Source organism: Sinocyclocheilus grahami, unplaced genomic scaffold (assembly GCF_001515645.1).
Source record: "Sinocyclocheilus grahami isolate Dianchi unplaced genomic scaffold, SAMN03320097.WGS_v1.1 scaffold292.1, whole genome shotgun sequence".
Classification (NCBI taxonomy): domain Eukaryota; kingdom Metazoa; phylum Chordata; class Actinopteri; order Cypriniformes; family Cyprinidae; genus Sinocyclocheilus; species Sinocyclocheilus grahami.
In genome coordinates, this window is record NW_015505471.1 from 432,721 (window position 1) to 460,220 (window position 27,500).

Consider the following 27,500-nt stretch of genomic DNA (forward strand, 5'->3'; position numbering starts at 1 on the left):
ATCCATCTATCATCCATCCATCCATCCCCACCCATCCATCCATCCATCCAACCATCCATCCATCCATCATCCATCCATCCATCCCCACCCATCCATCCATCCATCCAACCATCCATCCATCCATCATCCATCCATCCCTGTGTACAGTACATCCATCCAGCATCCATCCATTCAACCCTTCATCTATCCATATCCCCACCCATCCATCCATCCATCCACCCATCCATCCATCCATCATCCATCCATCCATCCCCACCCATCCATCCATCCATCCATCCATCCACCCATCTATCATCCACCCATCCATCCATCCATCCATCTATCATCCATCCATCCATCCATCCATCCACCCATCCATCCACCCATCTATCATCCATCCATCCATCCATCCACCCATCTATCCATCCATCCACCCACCCATCGATCGATTCATCCATCCATCCATCCATCCATCCATCCATCATCCATCCATCCATCATCTATCATCCATCCATCCATCCATCCATCATTTTTAACTTTTATTTTACGTTATAGTTCATGCTTTTATTTTGAAAATGCTGGACCGGACATCCTCTACGCGCTTGACTTCCGGCACCGGAAAAGCAACATGAACAAACACCTCCGCAGCTGTCAACACAGCTCGAGACAGACTCAAGCATCGTAAAGAACTTGAATGATATGATTTAATGACTCGTGTGCAGTGTCTGCAGCGCAGTCCTGTCAGTGAGTGTGAGATAATAACGGCTCGCGGATGATGATCTGCACCGGAGACAGTGATGCGGGGATCAGTTGTGTCTGGATCTAATGTCTTATAGTGCGTCAAGCTATAATTACAAACACTGAGTTCATAAGGACAGAGCGAAACATGGACACTTTCCTGGACTTTGAGGAGTGCATCAGAGACTCTCCTGCGTTCAGGTATTAATATCACATTCATAACACACTGTGTGATTCCTCAGATGTGCATATAGCAGACCCAATGCTAATTATAATAATATCACATTCATAACCCACTGTGTGATTCTTCAGATGTGCATATAGCAGACCCAATGCTAATTATAATAATATCACATTCATAACCCACTGTGTGATTCTTCAGATGTGCATATAGCAGACCCAATGCTAATTATAATAATATCACATTCATAACCCACTGTGTGATTCTTCAGATGTGCATATAGCAGACCCAATGCTAATTATAATAATATCACATTCATAACCCACTGTGTGATTCTTCAGATGTGCATATAGCAGACCCAATGCTAATTATAATAATATCACATTCATAACCCACTGTGTGATTCTTCAGATGTGCATATAGCAGACCCAATGCTAATTATAATAATATCACATTCATAACCCACTGTGTGATTCTTCAGATGTGCATATAGCAGACCCAATGCTAATTATAATAATATCACATTCATAACCCACTGTGTGATTCTTCAGATGTGCATATAGCAGACCCAATGCTAATTATAATAATATCACATTCATAACCCACTGTGTGATTCTTCAGATGTGCATATAGCAGACCCAATGCTAATTATAATAATATCACATTCATAACCCACTGTGTGATTCTTCAGATGTGCATATAGCAGACCCAATGCTAATTATAATAATATCACATTCATAACCCACTGTGTGATTCTTCAGATGTGCATATAGCAGACCCAATGCTAATTATAATAATATCACATTCATAACCCACTGTGTGATTCTTCAGATGTGCATATAGCAGACCCAATGCTAATTATAATAATATCACATTCATAACCCACTGTGTGATTCTTCAGATGTGCATATAGCAGACCCAATGCTAATTATAATAATATCACATTCATAACCCACTGTGTGATTCTTCAGATGTGCATATAGCAGACCCAATGCTAATTATAATAATATCACATTCATAACCCACTGTGTGATTCTTCAGATGTGCATATAGCAGACCCAATGCTAATTATAATAATATCACATTCATAACCCACTGTGTGATTCTTCAGATGTGCATATAGCAGACCCAATGCTAATTATAATAATATCACATTCATAACCCACTGTGTGATTCTTCAGATGTGCATATAGCAGACCCAATGCTAATTATAATAATATCACATTCATAACCCACTGTGTGATTCTTCAGATGTGCATATAGCAGACCCAATGCTAATTATAATAATATCACATTCATAACCCACTGTGTGATTCTTCAGATGTGCATATAGCAGACCCAATGCTAATTATAATAATATCACATTCATAACCCACTGTGTGATTCTTCAGATGTGCATATAGCAGACCCAATGCTAATTATAATAATATCACATTCATAACCCACTGTGTGATTCTTCAGATGTGCATATAGCAGACCCAATGCTAATTATAATAATATCACATTCATAACCCACTGTGTGATTCTTCAGATGTGCATATAGCAGACCCAATGCTAATTATAATAATATCACATTCATAACCCACTGTGTGATTCTTCAGATGTGCATATAGCAGACCCAATGCTAATTATAATAATATCACATTCATAACCCACTGTGTGATTCTTCAGATGTGCATATAGCAGACCCAATGCTAATTATAATAATATCACATTCATAACCCACTGTGTGATTCTTCAGATGTGCATATAGCAGACCCAATGCTAATTATAATAATATCACATTCATAACCCACTGTGTGATTCTTCAGATGTGCATATAGCAGACCCAATGCTAATTATAATAATATCACATTCATAACCCACTGTGTGATTCTTCAGATGTGCATATAGCAGACCCAATGCTAATTATAATAATATCACATTCATAACCCACTGTGTGATTCTTCAGATGTGCATATAGCAGACCCAATGCTAATTATAATAATATCACATTCATAACCCACTGTGTGATTCTTCAGATGTGCATATAGCAGACCCAATGCTAATTATAATAATATCACATTCATAACCCACTGTGTGATTCTTCAGATGTGCATATAGCAGACCCAATGCTAATTATAATAATATCACATTCATAACCCACTGTGTGATTCTTCAGATGTGCATATAGCAGACCCAATGCTAATTATAATAATATCACATTCATAACCCACTGTGTGATTCTTCAGATGTGCATATAGCAGACCCAATGCTAATTATAATAATATCACATTCATAACCCACTGTGTGATTCTTCAGATGTGCATATAGCAGACCCAATGCTAATTATAATAATATCACATTCATAACCCACTGTGTGATTCTTCAGATGTGCATATAGCAGACCCAATGCTAATTATAATAATATCACATTCATAACCCACTGTGTGATTCTTCAGATGTGCATATAGCAGACCCAATGCTAATTATAATAATATCACATTCATAACCCACTGTGTGATTCTTCAGATGTGCATATAGCAGACCCAATGCTAATTATAATAATATCACATTCATAACCCACTGTGTGATTCTTCAGATGTGCATATAGCAGACCCAATGCTAATTATAATAATATCACATTCATAACCCACTGTGTGATTCTTCAGATGTGCATATAGCAGACCCAATGCTAATTATAATAATATCACATTCATAACCCACTGTGTGATTCTTCAGATGTGCATATAGCAGACCCAATGCTAATTATAATAATATCACATTCATAACCCACTGTGTGATTCTTCAGATGTGCATATAGCAGACCCAATGCTAATTATAATAATATCACATTCATAACCCACTGTGTGATTCTTCAGATGTGCATATAGCAGACCCAATGCTAATTATAATAATATCACATTCATAACCCACTGTGTGATTCTTCAGATGTGCATATAGCAGACCCAATGCTAATTATAATAATATCACATTCATAACCCACTGTGTGATTCTTCAGATGTGCATATAGCAGACCCAATGCTAATTATAATAATATCACATTCATAACCCACTGTGTGATTCTTCAGATGTGCATATAGCAGACCCAATGCTAATTATAATAATATCACATTCATAACCCACTGTGTGATTCTTCAGATGTGCATATAGCAGACCCAATGCTAATTATAATAATATCACATTCATAACCCACTGTGTGATTCTTCAGATGTGCATATAGCAGACCCAATGCTAATTATAATAATATCACATTCATAACCCACTGTGTGATTCTTCAGATGTGCATATAGCAGACCCAATGCTAATTATAATAATATCACATTCATAACCCACTGTGTGATTCTTCAGATGTGCATATAGCAGACCCAATGCTAATTATAATAATATCACATTCATAACCCACTGTGTGATTCTTCAGATGTGCATATAGCAGACCCAATGCTAATTATAATAATATCACATTCATAACACACTGTGTGATTCCTCAGATGTGCATATAAATGAAGAAAAACTTGAAATGTCGAGCAGTTGCTTATATTAATTTGAACCTAAAATGTAAAAAAAACAAAAAGGCTTATGGAGATATCATTTATGAACTACCCATCATGCTATTGGGCTGGATGGTGTATCTGCTGTCAGATTAATGTGTGTGTGTGTGTGTGTGTGCAGGCAGTCTCTGGATAAATGTGAGAGTGACGTTGCAGAACTGGAGAGCCGCGTGGAGAAAGTAAGATGCATCATATACATTTTTGGATCATTTAATTTTTCCAGCGAGGCCCGCTGGTAATGCCAATGAAGATTTTTGTGCCATAAATATGAAATATTTTTCTTTTAAAATTTAGTTTCTATTTTTAGATTTATTATAGCCATGTTATTATATTTTAGTTGTATTTTTAGATTTCATTATAGTCATGTTTTATATTATATTTTATTTTGTTTTTATATTATATTTTATTATAGTCGTGTTTTATATAATAATTTTACTTTATATATATATATATATATGTGTGTGTGTGTGTGTGTGTGTGTGTATTACATACATATATTACATCATGTTTTTCATGCAATATTTTTCTTTAGATTTTTATAAGTATTATATATTATCATAGTCATGTTTTATATTATATTTTAAGTTTATATTGTTAGACTTGATTTGTCATATTTTACATTTTATTTTGTGTATTGTTTTTTTTTCATGACCGTTTCCACAGATTATCATGTGTTGATGTTTTGAGTTCTGAAAGTTACATCCAACTGTCTCGTGTGTAAAGTTGAAAGTAAAATGATTTTCTCATGATCTCAGCACACTGTTCGTCTGTGCTCTGTCTGTCTGCAGGTGATGAAGCTGTGTGGTCAGATGGTGGAGGCGGGTCAGAACTACACCTCCTGCAATCAGCTCTTTCTGTCCGGCCTGGCTGAGTTTACAGCGTATCACAAGAGCGACGGTGTTATTCTGGTGAGCGCTGATGTCTGATGGGTCGAGCTCTCTGATCAGACCGCTCATGCTGACCTCTGATTGTGTGTGTTTCTGTAGAATTGCCTGCGTCAGTTCAACCAGGGCCTGCAGGAAATGATCCAGTTTCAGACGGTGAGTGTGTGCTAGATGCATATATTTGTGACCCTGGAGCACAAAACCAGTCAAAAGGGCCAATTTTTTAAAATTGAGATTTATACATCATCTGAATAAATCAGCTTTCCATTGATGTATGGTTTGTTAGGATAGGACAATATTTGGCAGAGATACAGCTATTTGAGAATCCGAGGGTGCAAAAAAAATCTAAATATTGAGAAAATCACTTTTAAAGTTGTCCAAATAAAGTTCTTAGCAACGCATATTACTAATCAAAAATGAAGTTTTGATATATTTACAGTAGGAAATTTACAAAATATCTTCATGGAACATGATCTTTACTTAATATCCTAATGATTTTTGGCATAAAAGAAAAATCTATCATTTTGACCCATACAATGTATTTTTGGCTATTGCTACAAATATACCTGTGCTACTTATGACTGCTTTTGTGCTGCAGGGTCACATTTGTATATTAAAAATTATGCGTTTTCTTGCAGATGCTGTTTGATCAGACTCAGAGAGCCATTACCCAGCAGCTCACAAACCTGCTTTCACAGTACGTCACAACACACACACACACACACACATTAATATTTAAAAATGAACCAATTCTTCAATTCTGAACTTTGCCCACCCTGGTGTGTTAAAAATAAAGGTGCTTCACGATGCCATAGAAGAACTCACCCTCACCCACCTTACCTCACCTCACCCTCACCCTCACCTCACCCACCTTACCTCACCTCACCCTCACCTCACCTCACCTCACCTCACCCTCACCCTCAACCTCAACCTCACTTTCACTGCATTAAAGCGCAACGGTTTGTTCTATCACAGATTTCTGCCGCATATTCGCGACACTCGCCGTGAGTTTGTCCGGATCGGAGATGATCTCGATGCCGCCGTGGTGAAAAGCGCTCAGGTGAGTCGACACAAACCCGTTGACGCTGAGCGAGCGACTCACCTGCTGCTCGCCACGCGCAAATGCTACCAACACTTCGCCCTGGACTACTGCCTGCAGGTATTTCATTACTCATATTCTACAATTTCACACCATATGTGACCCTGGACCAGTCACAAGGGTTCAGGATGGGTTCAAGATAAATAAACTTTCCATTGATGTATGGTTTGTCAGGATAGGACAATATTTGACTGATATACAACTATTTGAAAATCTGGAATCTGAGGGTGCAAAAAAATCTAAATATTGAGAAAATCATCTTTAAAGTTGTCCAAATGAAGTTCTTAGCAACGCATATTACTAATCAAAAATTAAGTTTTGATATATTTACGGTAGGAAATGTACAAAATATCTTCATGGAACATGATCTTTATTTAATATCCTAATGATTTTTGGCATAAAAGAAAAATCCATAATTTTGACCCATACAATGTATTTTTGGCTATTGCTACAAATATCCCCCAGCGACTTAAGACTGGGTCACATTTGGTTTTTCCCCAAAGTCCATATGAGTGTTATTTTAGCATCATTGAGAGACTATCATAGTTTTTATTATTTTGAATTAAGTTTTATTTTTATATTTTCTGTTTTCATTTTAATTGTAGTTACAATTTGGTTAGTTAGCTGTGTTTTTTAATCGTTTTTATTATTTTTTTATGTTTGATTAAACATGCATATATAGTTTTTATTCACTTTAATTTAAGTTTGAGTTATTTTAGCACATCAACTTAAACTAAAAATGTGAAATGTTGCCTTGCAACTAGATGAGAAAAATAAATGTAAGGTTTATAATAATAAAATAAATAGTAAAGTATTTTTTATTTTTGTATTTTCTGATTTCAATGTGTTTTATTTCATGTTTTAGTTGGTTGTTTTTGCTATTGCTATCAGTTTTAAAAAAATAAATATGTCTATATTGTTTTTGTTTCAGTTTAGTACATCTTCTTAAACTAAAACATGAGAAATGTTAATGTTGCCTTGGCAATTAGATGGAAATAAACAAGTTTAAGGTTTTATAATAACAATAAAGGAGTTTTTATATTTTCCATTTTTATATTAATTTTAGTAAAAATGTTAGTAATTTAGCTTTGTGGGTTTGCCATTTTTATTTGTTTTTTTTAAATATGTTTTTATAGATTTTTTTTTCAGCTTTAGTTTTAGTTATTTGAGTATATCAAGTTAAACTAAATAAATGAAATTTCTTTTTTATGTTTTTTTTTTAAGTAGCAAAAATGTTTTTAGTTTTAGTAATAGTTAACTATAATCACTCTGTTGCGCATAATTTTAGTCATCAAAACCATTTTAATTGAGTTTTTATGATAATTTTCTGACCTGTAGAACTAAACTGTTGGTGTTGTTACTGTAAGACAAATTGTTGTCATTCAGGGCAGGTCACTAAATACTGAATGATTTGTGAATGTGGGCGGTCTTATGATAATGAGCTCATGATTGGGATGTCAGTCATTTTGGCATCAGAATGTTCTGGGTAACAGTTCTGTTACAGAATGTCACATAGTTCATACTGCTGAGGAATGAAAGTCAGTAGGTTTGTTCTGCTCTTGGCAGAAGAGTGAAGATTTATCAGTACATCATAATGTCAGCACCTGCAGGAATGAAGCTGATTGGCTGCTTCTTGTTGCTTGTGTTGACTCAGATCCTGTTTACTGTGGACTGACATCCTGAACTCTGATTCCAGACACAGCACATGTTACACATCACTCAAATATCACCTCATACGATCAGATCGAATTTTTCTTTTAAGTCTTGACGTTACTCTGATCATGTCATTATGAATCACGAACATCATATTTCACTGCAAAATATATATATATTTTTTTAAAGTTAATGTTTTTTCCCAATATTTATTTTGCTGGTTTTTATTATTATTATTTTATTTATATATTTATTCATTTATCGGGGAGAAATAAGCTAGAGGAATTTATCCTAGAACAAAATAAAAAGGAAAAATATTTGTCATATTTTATTTTTATTTTAAAATTAATTTTATAGTGTATGTTTTTTTTAATTATTTTATTTAGTTAGATATTTTATTATTTTACTGGGGAGAAATGTACCCGGAGAAATTTCCCCAGAACAAAAAAAAAGAAGGAATATTTTGTATTTATGTATTTTATTTTTTTTAATGTTAGTTTGTTTATTTTTATTTATGTGTATTTTATTATTTGATACTATTTGGGAAATCTGGGTGAAAATGGCCCACACAGAGAAATTTCTCCAGAACAAAATAAAAATAATAAATAAAAAATTGTTTTGTAGGGAGAAATAAAATATTTAGTATTTATGTAATTCATTTTTAAACATTTTATTAAGGAGAAATTCACCCAGAGAAATTTCCCAAGAGCAAAAAAAATAAAAAAAATAATTTAAAAATGCATTTGCTATATCTATCTTATTCATTTCATTATTTTATCAGGGAGAAATTTTCACCAGAACCAATTTCACCAGAGAGAAATGTATTGTTTTTCTCCTTTTCTTGCAGTTGAATAATTTCAAGGTCCAACAGAAGCTGGATATTCTGAATTCGGTGAGCTGTTAATCAGAAAGCCGGGTTTGTAAATACAATAACATCTTGTAAACTGACTAAAATCATCTTTTTTTTCCCCCCTCATGCAGGTCTTCTCGTATTTTCACGCTCAGTACACGTTTTTCCACCAGGGATTCGATTTGCTGAGAGATCTAGAACCGAGCATGAAGACGATGGCCTCACAGGTCACACATACACACATCAGATATTCATATGGACACAAGATAAACACTTTACATGTTTTATGGATACTGGAGTTAAACATGAGTAATATCTTTGCGCAGCTCTCTCAGCTGGCGTCTGACTGCACTGCCAAGAGGAAAGACCTGGAGAACACACACCTGCTCGTCCAGCAGAGAGTGAGAGAATAACACTCGCTATAAAACACTGATGAGACAAATCTGCACTTCAGTCCAAGTCTGTAGTTTTGAGGTCTATTTTATGATTTTATATAAATAGATTTTAGCATGAAAAACAGACTAAAATATTAATAACATCATCTTACTTCAATGAAATGCTCTCTGGAATGAGAACTTCACTAAAATATGAACACCACATACTGCAAAACATTATTTTTTGTTACTCTGCATTTTTGTCTTGTTTTCCATTACAAATGTTTAAATCGAGATGCATTTGCTTGAGAAGCGATGAAGTGCATTTATGCTTAAGACAAGAAAAAAACATCTTTCAGTGGGGCAAGAAGAATAAACTTGATTCAAAGAAAAAACAAGATTATTTTTATGGCCCCACTGACAGATTAGTTTTTCTTGTTTTAAGCATAAACTCTTATCAGTATACAAGACTTTAATGTCTTGAATCAGCTTCTCAAGTAATTATCATGTATCTTTTTATGAATATTTTTAATTGGTTTAGATATTTGTAATAGAAATAAAGATCGAAATACTTTTTGCCGTAATCTGATCTGGACCCTCAGATCTTGACTATTATAGCTTATTTATTACAACTGTTATTATAGTTAACTAGGAAAAAAGGGAATATATATATATATATATATTATTTTTTTTCTTTTACTATTTTACTTATTTTACTACAACAAAATGACTAAAATGAAAGTGAAAAGTGAAAATATAAAAATCCAATTCAGAATATTAACAAAAATATAAAAGTAAATGAATGATCCTAAATTAATAGTGTTTATAACTTACTTTTCAAATGCATGTATGTCAACAGGATGTTTTTAAGATTGTGTTTAATCATAGTGAGTTTTGGTAGTTAATCTGTGTGTTTGTTAACGGTAGGACACGTCTGGAGAAGCGGTTATTGTCTGTAACTTGTCTGACGGAGGAACGATTCAGGGTTACCTGTTCAAACGCTCGCGCAAGAAGAACAAGACGTGGAAGAGGTGAGAGATACTATCACTGAGATGCTATTAGAGCTAATTTTATTTAATGTTGTAATAATTTGTCTTTAATTTTGTTTTTAATAATTGTGTTTGTACCATTTTGATTCATTTTTTTGATTCATTTTTTTTATTTCAGTGTTAATTATTGTAGCTCATCAAGTTAAATATGAAAATGAGAAAAATTGCAACTAGCTGAAATGAAATAAGTTAAAAATGTTGAATATTTGATTTCAGTTATAGTTTATTTTATTTTAAGTAACAAAAATGATTTATTGATTTTAGTTTGTTAACTCTCATAACCCTGAAGAGACAGAGATCTGTTTACATTAACATAATGTCAGGTGCTGAAAAAATGATATATTTTTAACAATGGTTTCCATCTCTCAGGTGCTGGTTTTACTCTGAAAATAATCAGTTAATCTACTCAAAATCACACAAGGTATACACACACACACGCACACACACACCAACACGCACGCACACACACACTCTCACACACACATGCACACACACGCACACACTATCGCACGCACACACACTCTCACACACACATATGCACACACACGCACACACACACACGCACGCACACACACACTCTCACACACACACTCACACACACACTCACACACACACGCACGCACGCACAAACACACGCGCGCACACACACACACGTTTACTTCTAAATGGGTAGCTATCTAAATGGGGACATTCCATAGGCGTAATGGTTTTTATACTGTACAAACTGTATATTCTATCGGCCTACAGCAGGGATCCGGCCACGAGATCCACTTTCCTGCAGAGTTTAGCTCTAGCCCTAATCAAACACTCCTGAGCATGCTAATCAATGTCTTCAGGATCATTAGAAAATCACAGGTAGGTGAGTTTGATCAGGGTTGGAGCTAAACTCTGCAGCGCATTAGCCCTCCAGGGCAAGATTTGAGGAACCCTGGCCTACACCAACCCTACACCTAAACCTACCCCTCACAGGAAACTTTCTGCATTTTTACAATTTAAATTTTTTTTTGTTTACTGTATTTTTATACTAGTTTTACAAATGAGGACGTTCCCAAAGGGAGGTTTTTGGAGATTTTGTCAGGTTTAGCTCACTTTTCGATACAAATTTGTCCCCAAAATATGGTTAAGTAGGTACACGCGCACGTACACACACACACACACACACACACACACAATGTGAAAGAGAAACAAGTTACATGAAGACCCAGTTCTAGACTGATGTGGATGGTTTATGTGTGTGTGTGTGTTTCAGGAGCCGCCAGTGGTTCTGTTCGATGATCTCCGTCTGTGTGCTGTGAAATCTCTGGATGTGATCGACCGCCGTTTCTGTTTTGAGCTGCTGTCAGTGCAGAAGTAAGACGATGAAACACACACACATCAGTGTGGCTCTAAAATCTGTCAAATGTGTGTTAAAATGTGCTAAACTGATTCGTAGCTGAAAGCATTCTTTTGCAGTCCAGTCTTCTAGTTGAATGATGGCTGTTTATACAGAAACAGATTTGGTTCTAATTAATAGGCTGTCAGGTGTGTGTGTGTGTGTGTGTGTTAGTAATCATGTGTTTGTGTGCACAGGTGTTGTGTGTTACAGGCTGATTCGGAGGAGCTGAAGGTGGCGTGGATTAACGCTGTTCAGGGCTGTATAGACATGGCGTACCGTGATCAAGTAACAGAACAAAACACTCAGGTACAACACACACATTTGTAAACATATACTTGAGTTTTTTTTTATATATATATATCGATATGATTTATATATTTATATAATATTTATATATTTATATGATATATATATATATATATATATGTATAAATAAAAAACACTAGCTTTTCTAATCTTTTTGTATTCTATCTATTTGTTTTCTTTTTATTTATTATACAGTTAACAAAAGCAAAAAAGACCTCTAACACTAGCTTGCTCTATTCTTTTTCTATTCTATCTGTTTTCTTTTTATTTATTATATAATTTAAAAAAAACCTTGCTACGTGTGCTGCATTAAGCTAACTGAGACTTGTTATAGCTCTTTTGTTGATTTTGATTGCTTCTATTGTCCTCATTTGTAAGTCGCTTTGGATAAAAGCTCTGCTAAATGACTAAATGTAAATATATATATATATATATATTCTATAAAATAATTTGTTTTTCATCTTTTTCAAACCTTGTAGCAATTTTTTTTGTTTTGAATTTGTTAAAATCCAGTTTCACAAACAGAATGGATGTTCATTGGTCAAAAGGTTTGTTATTTGCATATTGTATGTGTTTAGGTGAAGGAGAACTCCGCCCCCGCGCCCGCTCCGGACCCGCCTCCTCACCCCCCCGCTCTGGGCGTGGCTCTCCGTGGCAACGGTAACCAGCGCTGCTGTGACTGTGGGGAGGCGGAGCCTCGCTGGGCCAGCGTTAACCTGGGCATCACCATGTGCATCGAGTGCTCGGGGATCCACAGGTGATGTCTGAGCATCTGCTGGGTTTAAATGATACTCCTTCTAGTGCAGGGCTGTCCAAACTCGGTCCTGGAGGGCCGGTGTCCTGCAGAGTTTAGCTCCAACTTGCCTCAACACACCTGCCGGGAAGTTTCTAGTATGCCTAGTAAGAGCTTGGTTCAGGTGTGTCTAATTGGGGTTGGATCTAAACTCTGCAGGACACCGGCCCTCCAGGACCGAGTTTGGGCACCCCTGATCTAGTGTATGAGTTATGTAAGGTTATTTTGTCATCCAACTTCAGATTCTAGATGCTCTTTAGTATGTAATTAATGCTGACAGTTGAGTGCATGAAGTCTTGTTTTTTCGGTTAATTAAATGCATCATTTAGGCATTTAAAGTGCACTTTTTCACAATTTATACTAAAAATGGCATAGAATAGCACATAAGTGCGCGAATTGGGACACACCTGAATGTTAAAGTCCAGCCAGGGTTATTATAGTTAACTAAAACCATAAAAACTGTTTCTGTTACTTGAAATAAAATAAACAATAAATAATATCATATTTATTTTAACTTATTTTATTTCAGCTAGTTGCCAGGAAAGCATTTCTAATTTTCATTCAGTTTCACTTGATGTACTAAAATAACTAAAACCAAAATGAAAATGAATAAAAACTGTATAGACATATTTAATAAAAATGGCAAAAACATACAACTAAATTACTAAAACATAAAATAATTAAAATGAAAATGGAAAATATACATTTATACTTAAAAAACCAACAAAAAGAATAAACACTAACAAAAATATTAAAACCTTAAATTGTAAATTAAATTGAAAACATAAAAATAAAAACGAATTCAAAATATTAATAAAACTATAATGATATCTCAGTGGTACTGGGAAGTTTATTTTCCAATTTCATAGACTTTCACTGTTTTTAATTTTATTGTGTAACGATATAAAATTAAATATAAAATGGATATTTTTGCTGTGTATAACAGGACACAACATTCACAACTCAGAAAGTCTGTAAACACAGATCATTTGTAGTTTTATTAGTAGCATTCCTCATGAACACTGATGTTGAATGGGTTTATTTGTTTAAATGCGAGGTTGCTGGTTTGTGTCGACAGGAGTCTCGGCGTACATCTGTCCAAAGTCCGATCGCTCACTCTTGATTCCTGGGATCCGGAACAGTTAAAGGTTTGTCATTCGGTCTGAACGGCCTGATTTCATTTTTATTAAAGGTCCCATGACATGCTGCTTTTTAGATGCTTTTATATAGGCCTAAGTGGTCCCTAGTACTGTATCTGAAGTCTCTTTCCCGAAATTCAGCCTTGGTGCAGAATTTCAGCCACTACGAGCCAGTCCCACAATGAGCTTTCCTTAGGACGTGCCATTTCTGTGTCTGTAGCTTTAAATGCTAATGAGGAGGAGAGAGGCGGGGCAACTGCCATGCTTCGCTCGTTTGCAAGCCATGATGTCTCTCGAGGAAAATAAAAAATATTGCGCTCGCCTCGCACGGTAGTAGCTAATTTTCTCATGGGCGGGCCAAATTCTCTGGGCGGGCAAAGCAGAGAAAGGGGAGGTAACCTTTCCCCGTATGACGACATAAAGGGAAGATTCCAGATTGGGCCATCTGAGCTTTCATTTTCTCAAAGGCGGAGCAGGATACCCAGGGCTCGGTTTACACCTATCACCATTTCTAGCCACTGGGGGACCATAGGCAGGCTAGGGGAACTCATATTAATGTTAAAAAAACTCATAAAGGGAAATTTTCATGCCATGGGACCTTTAACATCATTTGAGCTCTTTTATCAAAATCTCTGATATAAACCATCACTCCAAAACCTAGTTACAGCAACTAGTGCCGTTGGTTGATCTGTGTCTATAACTCCGCCCCCACAGCTGCTGTGCGTTCTGGGTAATGAAGTCATTAATGGCATTTATGAGCGTAACCCAGCAGATGGAGTGCAGAAGCCCAGCGCAGACAGTCCACGGTACGAAACAGGAAGGGTCTGTTTCTCACATGTACTGCATGTTGTTATATATTAAGAATGTATAAATGAGCATGTTCACTGTCTCTCTCAGGCAGGATAAAGAACAGTGGATCCGGTTTAAGTATGTGGAGAAAAGATTTGTGACACGTGATCCTGATGGTCCTGATGCTGGTGAGTGTTGCTTATCTTTAATAATCTATAATAGTCTTTTAATATTCTTTTAAATATAAAACATCTCATATGCTTTCGATAAATAATTATTTTATTATTAAAATAATAGTTTTAATTTAAAATTATTATTTTAATTGTTAATTATTTTTGTATAATTAAAAAGTATTTTATTAATTAAAGTAATGTTTAAAATAAAAAAAATATATATATAGTTAGATAATAAAATTGCTTTAAATAAATTATATAATTATTTTAATTAAATAATAAAAAGATTTAATTTATACTGCATTTATTTAAAATAATCAAAAATTATTTCAATTATTAATATTTTTTATATTTAAAATTATTTTAATTAAATAATAACATTGTAATTGTTAATTAAAATATTGTTAAAATATAATTTAAAAATACATTTATATAATTAACATGCTTCTATTGCCTTCATTTGTAAGTTGCTTTGGATAAAAGCATCTGCTAAATGACAATTATATAACAAAATTTATTTAATTCATTAAAATAATACAATTATTTTAATTTAAAATAATTGTAATAAAATAATATTATTGTTTTAATTCCATCCATTCGTTCTCCAAACCGCTTATCTTCTGTACTAGGGTCTCAGGCTAATTATTAATTAATTACATTAAATAATGTAATTAAGTTAATTCTAAAAAATGTTAATATGAAATATTATATTTTAGTATTATTGCATTCAATTACATTAAACATTAAATTAAATAACAGTTCATTTAATTTTTTTTTTATTATAATAAGTATTTTAATTAATTGTTGTCATAGAAACAGTAAAGCTACGGGACGGTGAGAGGCTGTATCAGGCGTCGCTAAGCGGTGATCTTGTTGCCATGGTGACGACGCTGGCCGAGGGGGCAGAAGTGAACTGGAGTAACCCTGAGCGGGAGGGACGGACGGCTCTGATTGGTTCAGCCATCGGGGTGAGTGACAGCCGAGAGTGCGAGCGCTGTTTAAAGTGTGCTCTATGGGAGGGACGGTGAATTTGACATCGTTCTCTCTTCCGACTGCAGTTATCAGCCTCTCTCAATTGTTTTCCTTTTATTGAAAGTCATGAAAACACTAGCTATTTGAGCAAATGGGAATGCAAAAATATATTTGTGGTTCTCTCCCATTCACTGCTCTCGAAGTTAACCTATGACGTCTTCCGCTCCTGAGAAGCCCGGAAATGTGAGAAAGGTCCGTTAGCATAGACACAGGCCTGAGTGAGAAGCAGCAGTCCGCCATTACTGTTTTCTTGCTGTAGCTGCTGGAAATATACAATGTCAGCGATACCACTTTTTCCCGTACTTGGCCGATACCGATACTTTTATCTTTGGTACTTGCCGATACCGAGTCCCGATACTCGGTATTTTCATTGCATTTGTAAATTTTTTTAATATTGGCTTCAGAAACCAAAAGAATATGTATAATGTTAGTTGGCTTAGGCCTACTTCATTTATCAAATAGATATATCCTTTAGTTATTTTCACACTTATCTTTGGTACTTGCCGATACCGAGTCCCGATACTCGGTATTTTCATTGCATTTGTAAATCTTTTAGATATTGGCTTCAGAAACCAAAAGAATATGTATAATGTACAATTAATTTTGCCCGTTAAAATGTATTTTACAAGTTTTTGTTACTTTCACTGTTCATTGTTTTGCTCTATGGTACATCATCTTTAATTTAATAGCATTAGAGCTGCTCCATTGCAGGCTCAGTCCTGTAATCACACGTTTTGCTGTAATAATGCAGGGAACCACTCGTTATAAATCTCAGAACTGTGATGAACATATTTTTAGAAATACAAGTCGCATTTTTTCCATCTGAAATGTGCTGGGAAATTTGTTTTTTTATTCCAAAGCAACTCATATAATGCAGAAACACTCATGAAGCAAGCAAAACATGACCATAATGTTGAGTATGCTTAAGGTTGAAAATAAGTGTTGTTTATAGTGAATGTCCCTATTAAATTTTTTTTTATATTTACGCTTTAGTTTTAAACCAAATGATGCGTGTGCTAAGTGAGCGAACATCAATCAAGTTCACGCAACAGAAGTGCGCTCTCTCGCTTTCCTTTCCGCTAAGTAACTTGTGCATTGGTTTACTACAAACTACAAACAGTGATTTCTGTGAGAAAGGGCTATTCGCTCGACAAGCTCGCGCACTCAGCTCGCTCACATCAGCTATACAGGCCTTAATACTGGATGTTTAACATTATATTAATTGCAGACATAAACTTCGTAGACATTCTTAATCTCTAAAACCCCATTCTGCTGTCTGTTGTTCTGTCGTCTGTGTTTCTTTGTCTGAATATGGCACACTTACATGCTGTGTGTTATCGGCGTTTGGTATCGGGGAATTTTAACGAGTACGAGTATCTCAGTATCGTGCATCACTAATTACAAGTGTTGTGTTTTGGGATGCACCAACGAACATAGGAGTCTCCATAGACTCCCTCCCTCTGAGCCGCTGAGGACACTGTGATTAAATTTAATTTTTAAAAGGAAATATCCTGGAAAAAATATGTAAAGTCCCCTATATGTTTAGAGATCAATACCAACGTTTCGTGTGCGAACATCAGCTCCAGACAAAGTAAGCATCACGTGTTTGTTTTCCAAATTGCCTTTCTGAAAGAGCTTCTTGGCACTCTGTGAGGCTAATGTTGCTAAAGTGATGCCTGTTTTCACTGATGCTGCTTCACCTGCTTCCAGAATGATCGTAAATAGGAATGTGGGAGTTTAAAATCGCATATGAAAGCAATGTGAAGTTTTGGCTCATACCCTAAAAGTGGCAATTTTAACAAGCTATAAAAAATAATCTGTGGGGTATTTTCAGCTAAAACTTCACATACACACTCTGGGGACATCAGAGACTTATTTTACATCTTGTTAAAAGGGGCATAATAGGTCACAATTAATGTGTGTGATTGGCGTCTTCAGTGACGGTGTGTGTGTGTGTTTTCTCTGGCAGGGCTCGCTGTCGGCGTGCGAGTTTTTGCTGCAGAACGGCGCGAATGTGAATCACAGGGATCAGCACGGACAGGGAGCTCTGCACGCTGCCGCCACCTACGGACACACGGGGTACATCACCGCCTGGATTATCAGAGCGACTTTGTGCACCGAAGAGCTCACAAACATTTATTAAGCAATAGGGATGTAACGATTCACTCAACTCACGATTTGATTTACTCACTATTTTTATTTTTTTTGACAAAATGAGATTGAAGACATTATACAGTAAATATAAAAGGTGTCGTTTTATTAGGCTATTGCTGAACATTTCTTTGTGAAATTGAAATATAACAAAACTAAATTGAAATCTTAAAACAAACCCCAAATCAAATAAGTACGTTACACAAATAAAACAAATCTCTTCATATAAACAAACTAAGGCTTTGTCTGCGCTCTTCCCATTTAAAATGAGAGGCAACCACTGCATTTTAATCATCATCCGAGCAAAGATGCAGCGTACATGAAGCATGAGTAGTTTTTAATCTAAATTAGATTGTATAATTTCAAAATTTGAAGCAAAAACCGAATGGTCTGACTTTAGTTTTGTGAAACTATACATAAAACATATCTGAAGGAAACAGCAGACGAGCTGAATGAGACGCAGATTCACTCTCTGCCAGCAGGTGGTGCTTATGAACAGCAGTGATGCAGTGTTTCCTGGGTTACCGCTGTAAACAAAGCAGGGCTGCGCTTATGAACAGCAATGATGCAGTGTTTCCTGGGTTACCGCTGTAAACAAAACAGGGCTGCGCTTATGAACAGCAATGATGCAGTGTTTCCTTGGTTACCGCTGTAAACAAAGCAGCGCTGCGCTTATGAACAGCAATGATGCGGCGTTTCCTGGGTTACCGCTGTAAACAAAGCAGCGCTGCGCTTATGAACTCTACTTTAATATGCGTCGTTCAGAAGCAAGATGAACAGAAAATACCACGTAAACTTTTCTAAAGAGAGTCAGTTCCCCTCAGAGATACATCCATATAAATTCCTACTCCAATTGTATCGCGATTTGTTTGGCATCTCAGCCGAATTTAATCGTCACATATTTGAATCGATTTTCAACCGGCTCGCGGTTCATCGTTACGTCCCTATTAAGCAAGTAAAATGAATCGGTTTTCATTGGATGGTTGATTGGTTTTAATGTGATGCTGTTCTGTGATTGGTCGCTTCAGGCAGGTGTGTCTGCTGCTCAAGAGAGGAGCCAATCAGTATGCAGCTGATGAAAAGGGAAACGATCCACTCCGTATCGCCATTGAAACTGCCCACGCTGACATTGTCACTTTGTGAGTGATCAGAGTGTGTTTGTGTGTGCTGTGTGTGCTAGAAATCATAATTAATGGTGTGTGTGTGTGTGCTTCAGGTTGAGAATGGCTCGAATGAATGAGGAAATGAGGGATTCTGAGGGATTCTTCGGATCTGTTGGTAAGATGTTCTTAGCTATGTTTCTCTCCACCTATTTTTATGCACATTTTGGAATAAAAAAACGCTGGATGGAAACGCCAAGATGCGCATAAATTAAAAAACATGCGCATAAAAAACCGTATGTGCACATTTGAGTAGGATAAGTTTATCAGGAATTGTTGTTTTTGTTCTCTTGGACTCGTTGGATGGAAACGGTGCTTTATTCGCAAATGTTTTATGCGATATTCCTGTTTTGCACATCAATTTAATTTGAATGTTTGGATGGAAACATAGCTATTGTTTTTTTTTTATTCTATAAAATTTTGTTATACGATCCAAAGTAACAAAACAAAATACAGAATCATTACAACTTTCTCACACCAACATTAATAATCTGTTGGTAAGATGTTCTTAGCTATGTTTCTCTCCACCTATTTTTATGCACATTTTGGAATAAAAAAACGCTGGATGGAAACGCCAAGATGCGCATAAATTAAAAAACATGCGCATAAAAAACCGTATGTGCACATTTGAGTAGGATAAGTTTATCAGGAATTGTTGTTTTTGTTCTCTTGGACTCGTTGGATGGAAACGGTGCTTTATTCGCAAATGTTTTATGCGATATTCCTGTTTTGCACATCAATTTAATTTGAATGTTTGGATGGAAACATAGCTATTGTTTTTTTTTTATTCTATAAAATTTTGTTATACGATCCAAAGTAACAAAACAAAATACAGAATCATTACAACTTTCTCACACCAACATTAATAAAAAAAAAAAGATAATAATGGAATGAAAAAACAATAATTACATATGTATTTATATGGTGAAAGCATTGTAATTCTGAAATAAATTTATTTAAAAATCTCGATTGATTATATAAAATTATTATTTTATTTTAATTAAAATAATTTTACATGTATTAATGTTATAATTTAAAATATTAAAATTAATATTAAAACGGTATTAATATTAATAAATATAAAAAAAAATTATATAAGATATTATTGTAATTACATAATTCTAAATTAAAACTGACATTATTTTAATTACAAATATTTTAGTTAAGAATTAAAACCAGTCTTTTATTTATATATGCATACATAAATGCATACAAATATGAGTAAAAATCAAATAATATGAATAATAATAATAAAAACAACACAAAATACAGAACCATCACAACTTTACCATACCAACATATACTGTATAATGAAGTTAAAATAATAGTAATAAAGAATTTTTTTTAATAATTACATATATACATATATATATATTTATATGGCAGCAGCATAATCATATTAAATAATTATATTAAAAATGGATAAATTAACTATATAAAACGGTTTCATTATTTTAATTTAAATAATTTTACATTTAATTAAAATAATTGTATTATACAATACTATCATATTTACAAAATTTTAAATAAAAACAATTACATTGTTTTAATTACAAAATATTTTAATTGAAATCAATTTATGTATACACACAGTTACATTTGAATGTGTAAAAATAAATAAATAAAATAATAATAATAATAAATTAACAAGAAAATTAGTTATGTTTATCAGAACAGTATCTGCTATTGTTTAAAAACAACAAAAACTTTCACATTTTCACTTTTCACATCATTTGTGTACAGCCTTCATTATTTAACATTCCAGATTTTCTTATAGTCAAATATTAAGCAGAAACATCTCATAAACCATGATCAAAAGTTTTGTTTATAGCGAAACTTTATAACAACAACAAGCACAAATTTTTCTTGTCGCTCTTCCTCAGGAGACGATGAAACATTCCAGGATATTTTCCGTGATTTCAGTAACATGGCGTCACACGACCCGGAGAAACTCTCCCGCCGGCAGTTCCTCCGCGGCTCTGAGGATGAAGAGCGTGATGAAGAGGTCAAGTGAGGTCACGTGAGGTCAGAGGTCACGCTGCTGCACTATGGGACAAGGGAAAAAAACAAAAGAGGGAAATCTTAATGTTGCAACTAGTTAAAAACTAAACATTTGCTCTGTATCTCTGAAAGAGAAGCTGGACATAACGTGTGTGACGGTTAACGTGACTAATGCTCCGTATTAAAGAGTGTGTGTGTTTGTGTGTGTGTGAGAGAGAGTGTGTGTGTGTGTGAGAGAGTGTGTGTGTGTTTGTGTATGTGTGTGTGTGTGTGTGTGTGAGAGAGAGAGTGTGAGTGTGTGAGCGAGAGAGAGAGAGAGAGTGTAAGTGTGTGTGTGTGAGAGTGTGTGTGTGTGAAAGAGAGTGAGTGTGTGTGTGTGTGAGAGAGAGAGTGTGTGTGTGTGTGTGTGGGGGGGGGGGGGGGGGGGGGGGGGGGGGGGGGGGGGGGGGGGGGGGGGGGCGATCCGGTCCAACTAATTTCATCCACACTGACTGTTCTCCTCTTGATTTTAGTTTGTGCTGTTGGTTTTTACTAAAGGCTTTTGACCTGTTTTTATATCGTGCTGCAGTAAAACACGCTTCTACACTGAACTTTGAAGGAAATTCACACTTACAGTGAATATTTAGGATATTGAAGTCAACATGAAATCAGAACTGACCCTGTTTACTTTCTTGATGCATGTTTCTGGTCTTACTGTGAATGGTTCATAAGTGCATGCTATTCTTTATGCATTATCAAAATGTATTAACGTCTTTCATTTTGGCTCACTAATCCTTAATTTTCAACTTTCTATAATATAGAGACACTTCATTATCCACACCTTCATTATGGGTAAAGTCAAACCATTTCATGGGTTTTATGTTGTTTAATATCCCGTTTTATTGAGTATGTGTCTGATTAAGAAAGTAAAATGAATTGGGAATGCAGTTTCGTGTTGACTTTAAATGCACACTTGAATAAAAATAAAATACATAAACACAGTTATAGCAATTAATATCATGTGATACACAATATATTACTATCGTTGTTGATGTCTTAAAAGTTTGTGTCTTATTCTAAGTAATGCATTAAAAGCTATTTAACTATGAAATGAGTCCAGTGTTGGTTTGTTTTTAAATACACAACCGAAAACTTCACTTTTCTTTGCTGTCTGGTCATTTTCATTTTCATGTTTTCATAATTTTGATAGAGACACAATAGAAAATATTAAATGACTGACTGTATATTTCAGGGGAGAAAAAAAAATTCACGTTGAGAAGAGATTGATTAATAATAAAGATTAATAGTTTTTACAGATTTTTTATTAGAAGAAAAATATCAAGTCTATGTACATTTTTACATCCATAATAAAATGATTTTTAAAAAACTATTATATATTCACTTATCTATAAAATATTTTACCCAAAATAAAAAACATGTTAATCAAATAATTATTTTTATTTTAAAAATGTATGTATTTCTTTATTTGTTAATATATTTATTATGTAATTTATTTACTATAAACAGCAAGCATCTGAACATCTGAAAATCAAACAAATATTAATTAAATTAATAATCAGGAGTCTCAAAAAGAATTTGGCAAATTCCTAAAATGTTTTATATATTTATTTACATATATATATATATATAAATTAGTGCTGTCAAACGATTAATCGCATCCAAAATAAAAGTTTTTGTTTATATAATATGTATGTGTGCTGTGTATATTTATTATGTGTATATAAATACACACACATGCATGTAATTAAGAAAAATATGTTATGTTTATATATTAAATATATTTATATAAAATATAAGAATATGACTATATGAATGTATAAACATAAATATTTTGAAAATATATACTGTATGTGTGTGTGTTTATATACACATAATAAATATACACAGTACACACACATATTTAATGTAAACAAAAACTTTTATTTTGGATATATATATATTGTAATGAAAATTACATCGTAAAGTTATTTTATTTTAATTAATATTTATTTAAATTAAGTTACATTATTCAAATTAAAATAATATAATTATTTACATTATTTTAAAATATAATTCGTGTTTCTTTACATAGAATGAATATATATACACACACACATATATATATATATATATATATATATATATATATTAATGCAAAAATGATTTCTAAATGTGAAGTTATTAGACTAGACTAGAGTCCTGCCCGCTCTCTGTTTGCGAAGCTCCGCCCATTCAAATGACGCTTTTACTGACGCAATATTAAAGCGTCGGCGCGTCTGCACGCATGCGTCCCAGAGCGGCGACACCATTTTAGAGGAGGAAAGCAAAACAGGGACACTTACTGACAATCAGTAATAATATATCAGCAGTTTAACTAATAACAGCTCGTGTGTGTGTGTGTGTGTGCTGAGAAGCAGGGACAGATAGAAGATCCCCGCTGGTCCACAGAAGAGCCGGGTTCCGACATCAGCTCGGCGTCTGTTCTGGGTGTATTGTTGTTGTTGTTGTGTGTGTTTGTTTGTGTGTGTTCGGGAGAAACTGAAGCAGTGCGGTTCTGTCCTCAGTCCAGATGGATGGAGACGAGGAGATCCGCTCAGGTAACCTTACAACAACCACAACACACTGCTCTTATCCCAGACTCTTACGCAACACTACCGTGGTAACATCACGGTAATACCGCGGTATTCTTTGGAGTACGTTGGCGCAGCATGGTGTATGGCTATAGTTTACATGCATTACCATCAGTACTGGGCAACAACTAGTTATTAGTAACTAGTTACAGTAGTAATATTACTTTTTGCAGTAACTAGTAGTTACTATCCATAAAACAGCTAGTTAGTTACTTACTTTCGATGCCTCAACCCCTACTGATCTCGATAAAAATCATATAAAAACTTTTTAGAGAATGAAACATTTTCTTATGAGCTTATATGAGTTATTTTCATAAGATACAGCATGGAATATACTCTTAATTATATTAGCTTCAAGCTACACATGACAATTAATGAGATTAATACAACACTTTGCTACTATTAATCACCACTGAGTGTGGATTCAGCAATCAGTGTGGATTGTGAGGCAGAAATATATTGTTTGTAACTTTTTATTAGAATTTTATGGGGAAGATATGCTGCTTATGTGGGGTGTGAAAGAAAAGTAATGTAACTAATTATTACTGTTGCCAAAAAGTGAGAAGTATAGTAATAATATTACTTTTGAAAGGAGTAACTAGTATTACCAACACTGATTAGCATATAATTAATCAAATTACTGTGGTATTTTCTTGTTTTGTGAATAAGTGCCATGGTAACACCGCGTATTTGTGCATTTACTACAGTAGCAACATGGTATTCTTTGAAGTATGTTGGCGTAGCATGGTGTATGACTATAGTAAACATGCATTACCATATAATTCACCAAAGTACCATGGTATTTTCATGTTTTTTGGTCAAATTCAATGGTAATACTATGTTTTTGGTCATTTACACTGGGGAATTGTGCTATATAAATGGTGCACCATGTAAATACCATGGTGTAGGAGTATGATAAACATTAATTACCATATAATTCACCAAAGTACCATGGTATTTTCATGTTTTTTGGACACATACAATGGGAATACCATGTTTTTAGTCATTTACACTGGGGAATTGTGCTATATAAATGGTGCATCATGTAAATACCATGGTGTAGGAGTATGATAAACATGAATTAGACTCTGTATTTGTATTTGTTCAGATGATGGCAGCGCTACTCCAGTTCAGGATGAGCAGGACGAGGCGAGACCCGAATCACGACAGTCTGAGGTCAGTCTGATGGTTTGGGTTTAGTGCTTGACTTCAAGAAATAGTTCATCCAAAACTAGGGTGACCGTACGTGCCATTTTCCCAGGATTTGTTTTGGCTTTGTTTTCATGCTTGCTGAAGGTAATGATCGAAAAGTAGTTTGACCAATAACATGCAAGCATTGTACATAATGGACCAATCATGGCGTGTGAGAAGGTGGGATCTACGGTCAAAGTGATGCAATTACGCGTACATATTAGGTGTGTTCGACTTAAAAGCAGTGCGGCTCAGACCGATCAGTGTTTGACATCAAAGTACCTCGAGAGCGTTTCGACTAACCGTCTGTATGGTACTTTGATGTCATACACCGATCGGTCTGCACACGCAAACAAAGCCAAAACCTAGATATTTTAGGCAATATAGAAATCCTGGCCAGGACGCGTCCTGGGAAAATGGCACGTATGGTCACCCTACCCAAAACTGAAAATCTGCTGAAAATATATTGGCCATTAGGTCGTCCAAGATGTAGATGAGTTTGTTTCTTCATCAGATTTGGAGAAATGTAGCATTGCATCAGTGTCTCAGCAATGGATGCTCTGCAGTGAATGGGTGCCGTCAGTATGAGAGTCCAAACAGCTGATAAAAACATCACAATAATCCACAGCACTCCAGTCCAGCAGTTAACATCTGGAGAAGCCAAAAGCTGAAACAAATCCGTATTTGATTATCGTGATTTGAAAAACTCACTGTAAATACAGTTCAGCTTTAATCGAAGTTATTACGAGTCTCATGCAACACGCAGAGTAGTTTCGTTTTGTGTGAAAACATGACTGAAGGAGGGAAATTATATGAAAGAATATATGAAGAATTTGGTTCCAAAACGCTATAAATCCGTTTAGATTAATTTGAGTAAAAATGTGTTTTCTTTACCAAGAAAGTGTCAAGATGAAAACCACTATTTTCGGTTTCAAACTTTCACATAGCATCTTTAGGTTATAATAACATTAAAAATTAAAATCCAGATTTAGATTTTCAAAGATTTATTATAAAATTGTATAATTTTTTTCCAAAATGCAATAAATCCATTGAATCAATATAGAAGTTATTTTTCATATTGAAACTGTTGAAAATACACAACATCGTAAGTTAATCCACATATGACAGCCTCTGAAGTTGGTCAATACTAATCTTATATGCAGGCACTGGACTAAAAATACATTCAATCAGTCATCGCTCCCAAAATGAATTCAACGGGTCATCTTGTTAATGCTATAAATTACAACAATAAAAGAACATTTTATCATGAACATACATGAACAACAATAATTTATAATGTTACAAAAGATTTATATTTCAGATAAATAGTGTTCATATCGATATCGGAATTATATCGTATCGACCGACATGAAGAAATATATCGTGATATCAATTTTGGCCATATCGTCCAGCCCTACGCTGTATTAACAAAAACATAAATGGCATAAATAAAAACACTGACGAGCTACTCAATATTGCGTTCATAATTGAATGCGACTCATCTGCAATTATGAACGCGATATAGCAGTGATCTACGGCTCTGTGTATTAAATGCAGCTCCATCTGAAAGCACGTGATGGAGATTTACTATTAATCACAGAACCGGCTTTACTGACGAGATGTGCATGACAATCACATGTGATTTATTGTGCAGCCCTAATTTTCTTTGTTTGATCACAAAGTACAAAATTAGGAAAACTAGGAAGCCGGGTGTATTCAAAACGCCGCCATTACTGTCTAGGGTGTGTGGAGTGGTGTGCTGTGATTGGTTGTTACTGTTTACAGTGCGTGGAATGGTGGGCTGTGATTGGTTGAGCGGATATATCGCATTCTGCAGAGAAGGGAGGCTGGCGTTTGTCGCGGTTTGGAAAAAAAGGGAGAAAACATGACACAATAACTCGGCGGATATCGCATTTTGCCTTAAATTCAAAATGGACTTGTCAATACTGACCAGATACAATACTGATTTTGGCGGAAACTTAATTTCGTTTATCGCGTATAACATCATTATATGATGTTATATGATGATGCTACTATACTCTGTTCTGCTGTTCATCAGCGCCACCTGCTGTCAGACTGTGGATTTACAAATTCAATTCAATCCGTCTGCCTTATTTTTGTTCAGACCAATGCGAAAATCAGACCAGGTTTTTGTTGTAAATCTTAACTGGTCGATGGAAAATAGCCGCCTACCTTGTTATCAGAAGTGTTGAGATTTTTAAAATGCACATTAGCTTTTATGGAGCAGATAAAATTTAATTGATCATTCTGACTTAACGTTTATGCAAATAAAAAGTGCATAATGCTGCAAAATTTTATTTGTTTATATTGTTTATTTTCTCATAAAACTTGGCAAAATGATTTCAGTGTGTGTGTCAGTACTTTTTTTAATATTTCCAGCTAGGGTTGCAAAGGGGTGGAAC

At 34.8% G+C, this 27,500-nt stretch overlaps 2 protein-coding genes across 4 annotated transcripts in view; both read left to right on the forward strand.

Annotated features, from left to right (window-relative positions):
* The first annotated feature begins 600 nt into the window (after positions 1-600).
* On the forward strand, positions 601-21,335 carry LOC107600823 (arf-GAP with coiled-coil, ANK repeat and PH domain-containing protein 3). The gene is made up of 22 exons (XM_016292792.1): positions 601-918; positions 4,571-4,628; positions 5,238-5,357; positions 5,436-5,489; positions 5,972-6,030; positions 6,309-6,492; positions 8,933-8,977; positions 9,067-9,162; positions 9,262-9,336; positions 10,237-10,340; positions 10,728-10,779; positions 11,608-11,708; positions 11,928-12,039; positions 12,618-12,796; positions 13,911-13,980; positions 14,686-14,777; positions 14,869-14,948; positions 15,747-15,901; positions 17,935-18,044; positions 19,145-19,255; positions 19,333-19,394; positions 21,160-21,335. The coding sequence occupies exons 1-22, from the start codon at positions 866-868 to the stop codon at positions 21,288-21,290; spliced, it is 2,103 nt and encodes a 700-aa protein (XP_016148278.1). The 5' UTR covers positions 601-865; the 3' UTR covers positions 21,291-21,335.
* A 2,198-nt stretch (positions 21,336-23,533) lies between these two features.
* Positions 23,534-27,500, forward strand: part of LOC107600825 (protein IWS1 homolog) — a 22,058-nt gene continuing 18,091 nt past the window's right edge. For all 3 annotated transcript variants that reach the window (XM_016292797.1, XM_016292798.1, XM_016292799.1), the window contains exons 1-2: positions 23,534-23,853; positions 24,995-25,062. In XM_016292797.1, coding sequence (XP_016148283.1) covers positions 23,826-23,853; positions 24,995-25,062 — 96 coding nt within the window. In that variant the 5' untranslated portion in view covers positions 23,534-23,825. The remainder of the gene's footprint in view (positions 23,854-24,994; positions 25,063-27,500) is intronic.

What these genes read in the sequence shown, in the direction of transcription:
- LOC107600823 (XM_016292792.1), top strand. Translation starts at nt 866, where the DNA reads ATGGACACTTTCCTGGACTTTGAGGAGTGCATCAGAGACTCTCCTGCG. An exon ending in GGGATCCGGAACAGTTAAAG is followed by an intron (nt 13,981 to 14,685) that starts GTTTGTCATTCG and finishes CCGCCCCCACAG; the next exon opens with CTGCTGTGCGTTCTGGGTAA. An exon ending in TCCTGATGGTCCTGATGCTG is followed by an intron (nt 14,949 to 15,746) that starts GTGAGTGTTGCT and finishes TTGTTGTCATAG; the next exon opens with AAACAGTAAAGCTACGGGAC.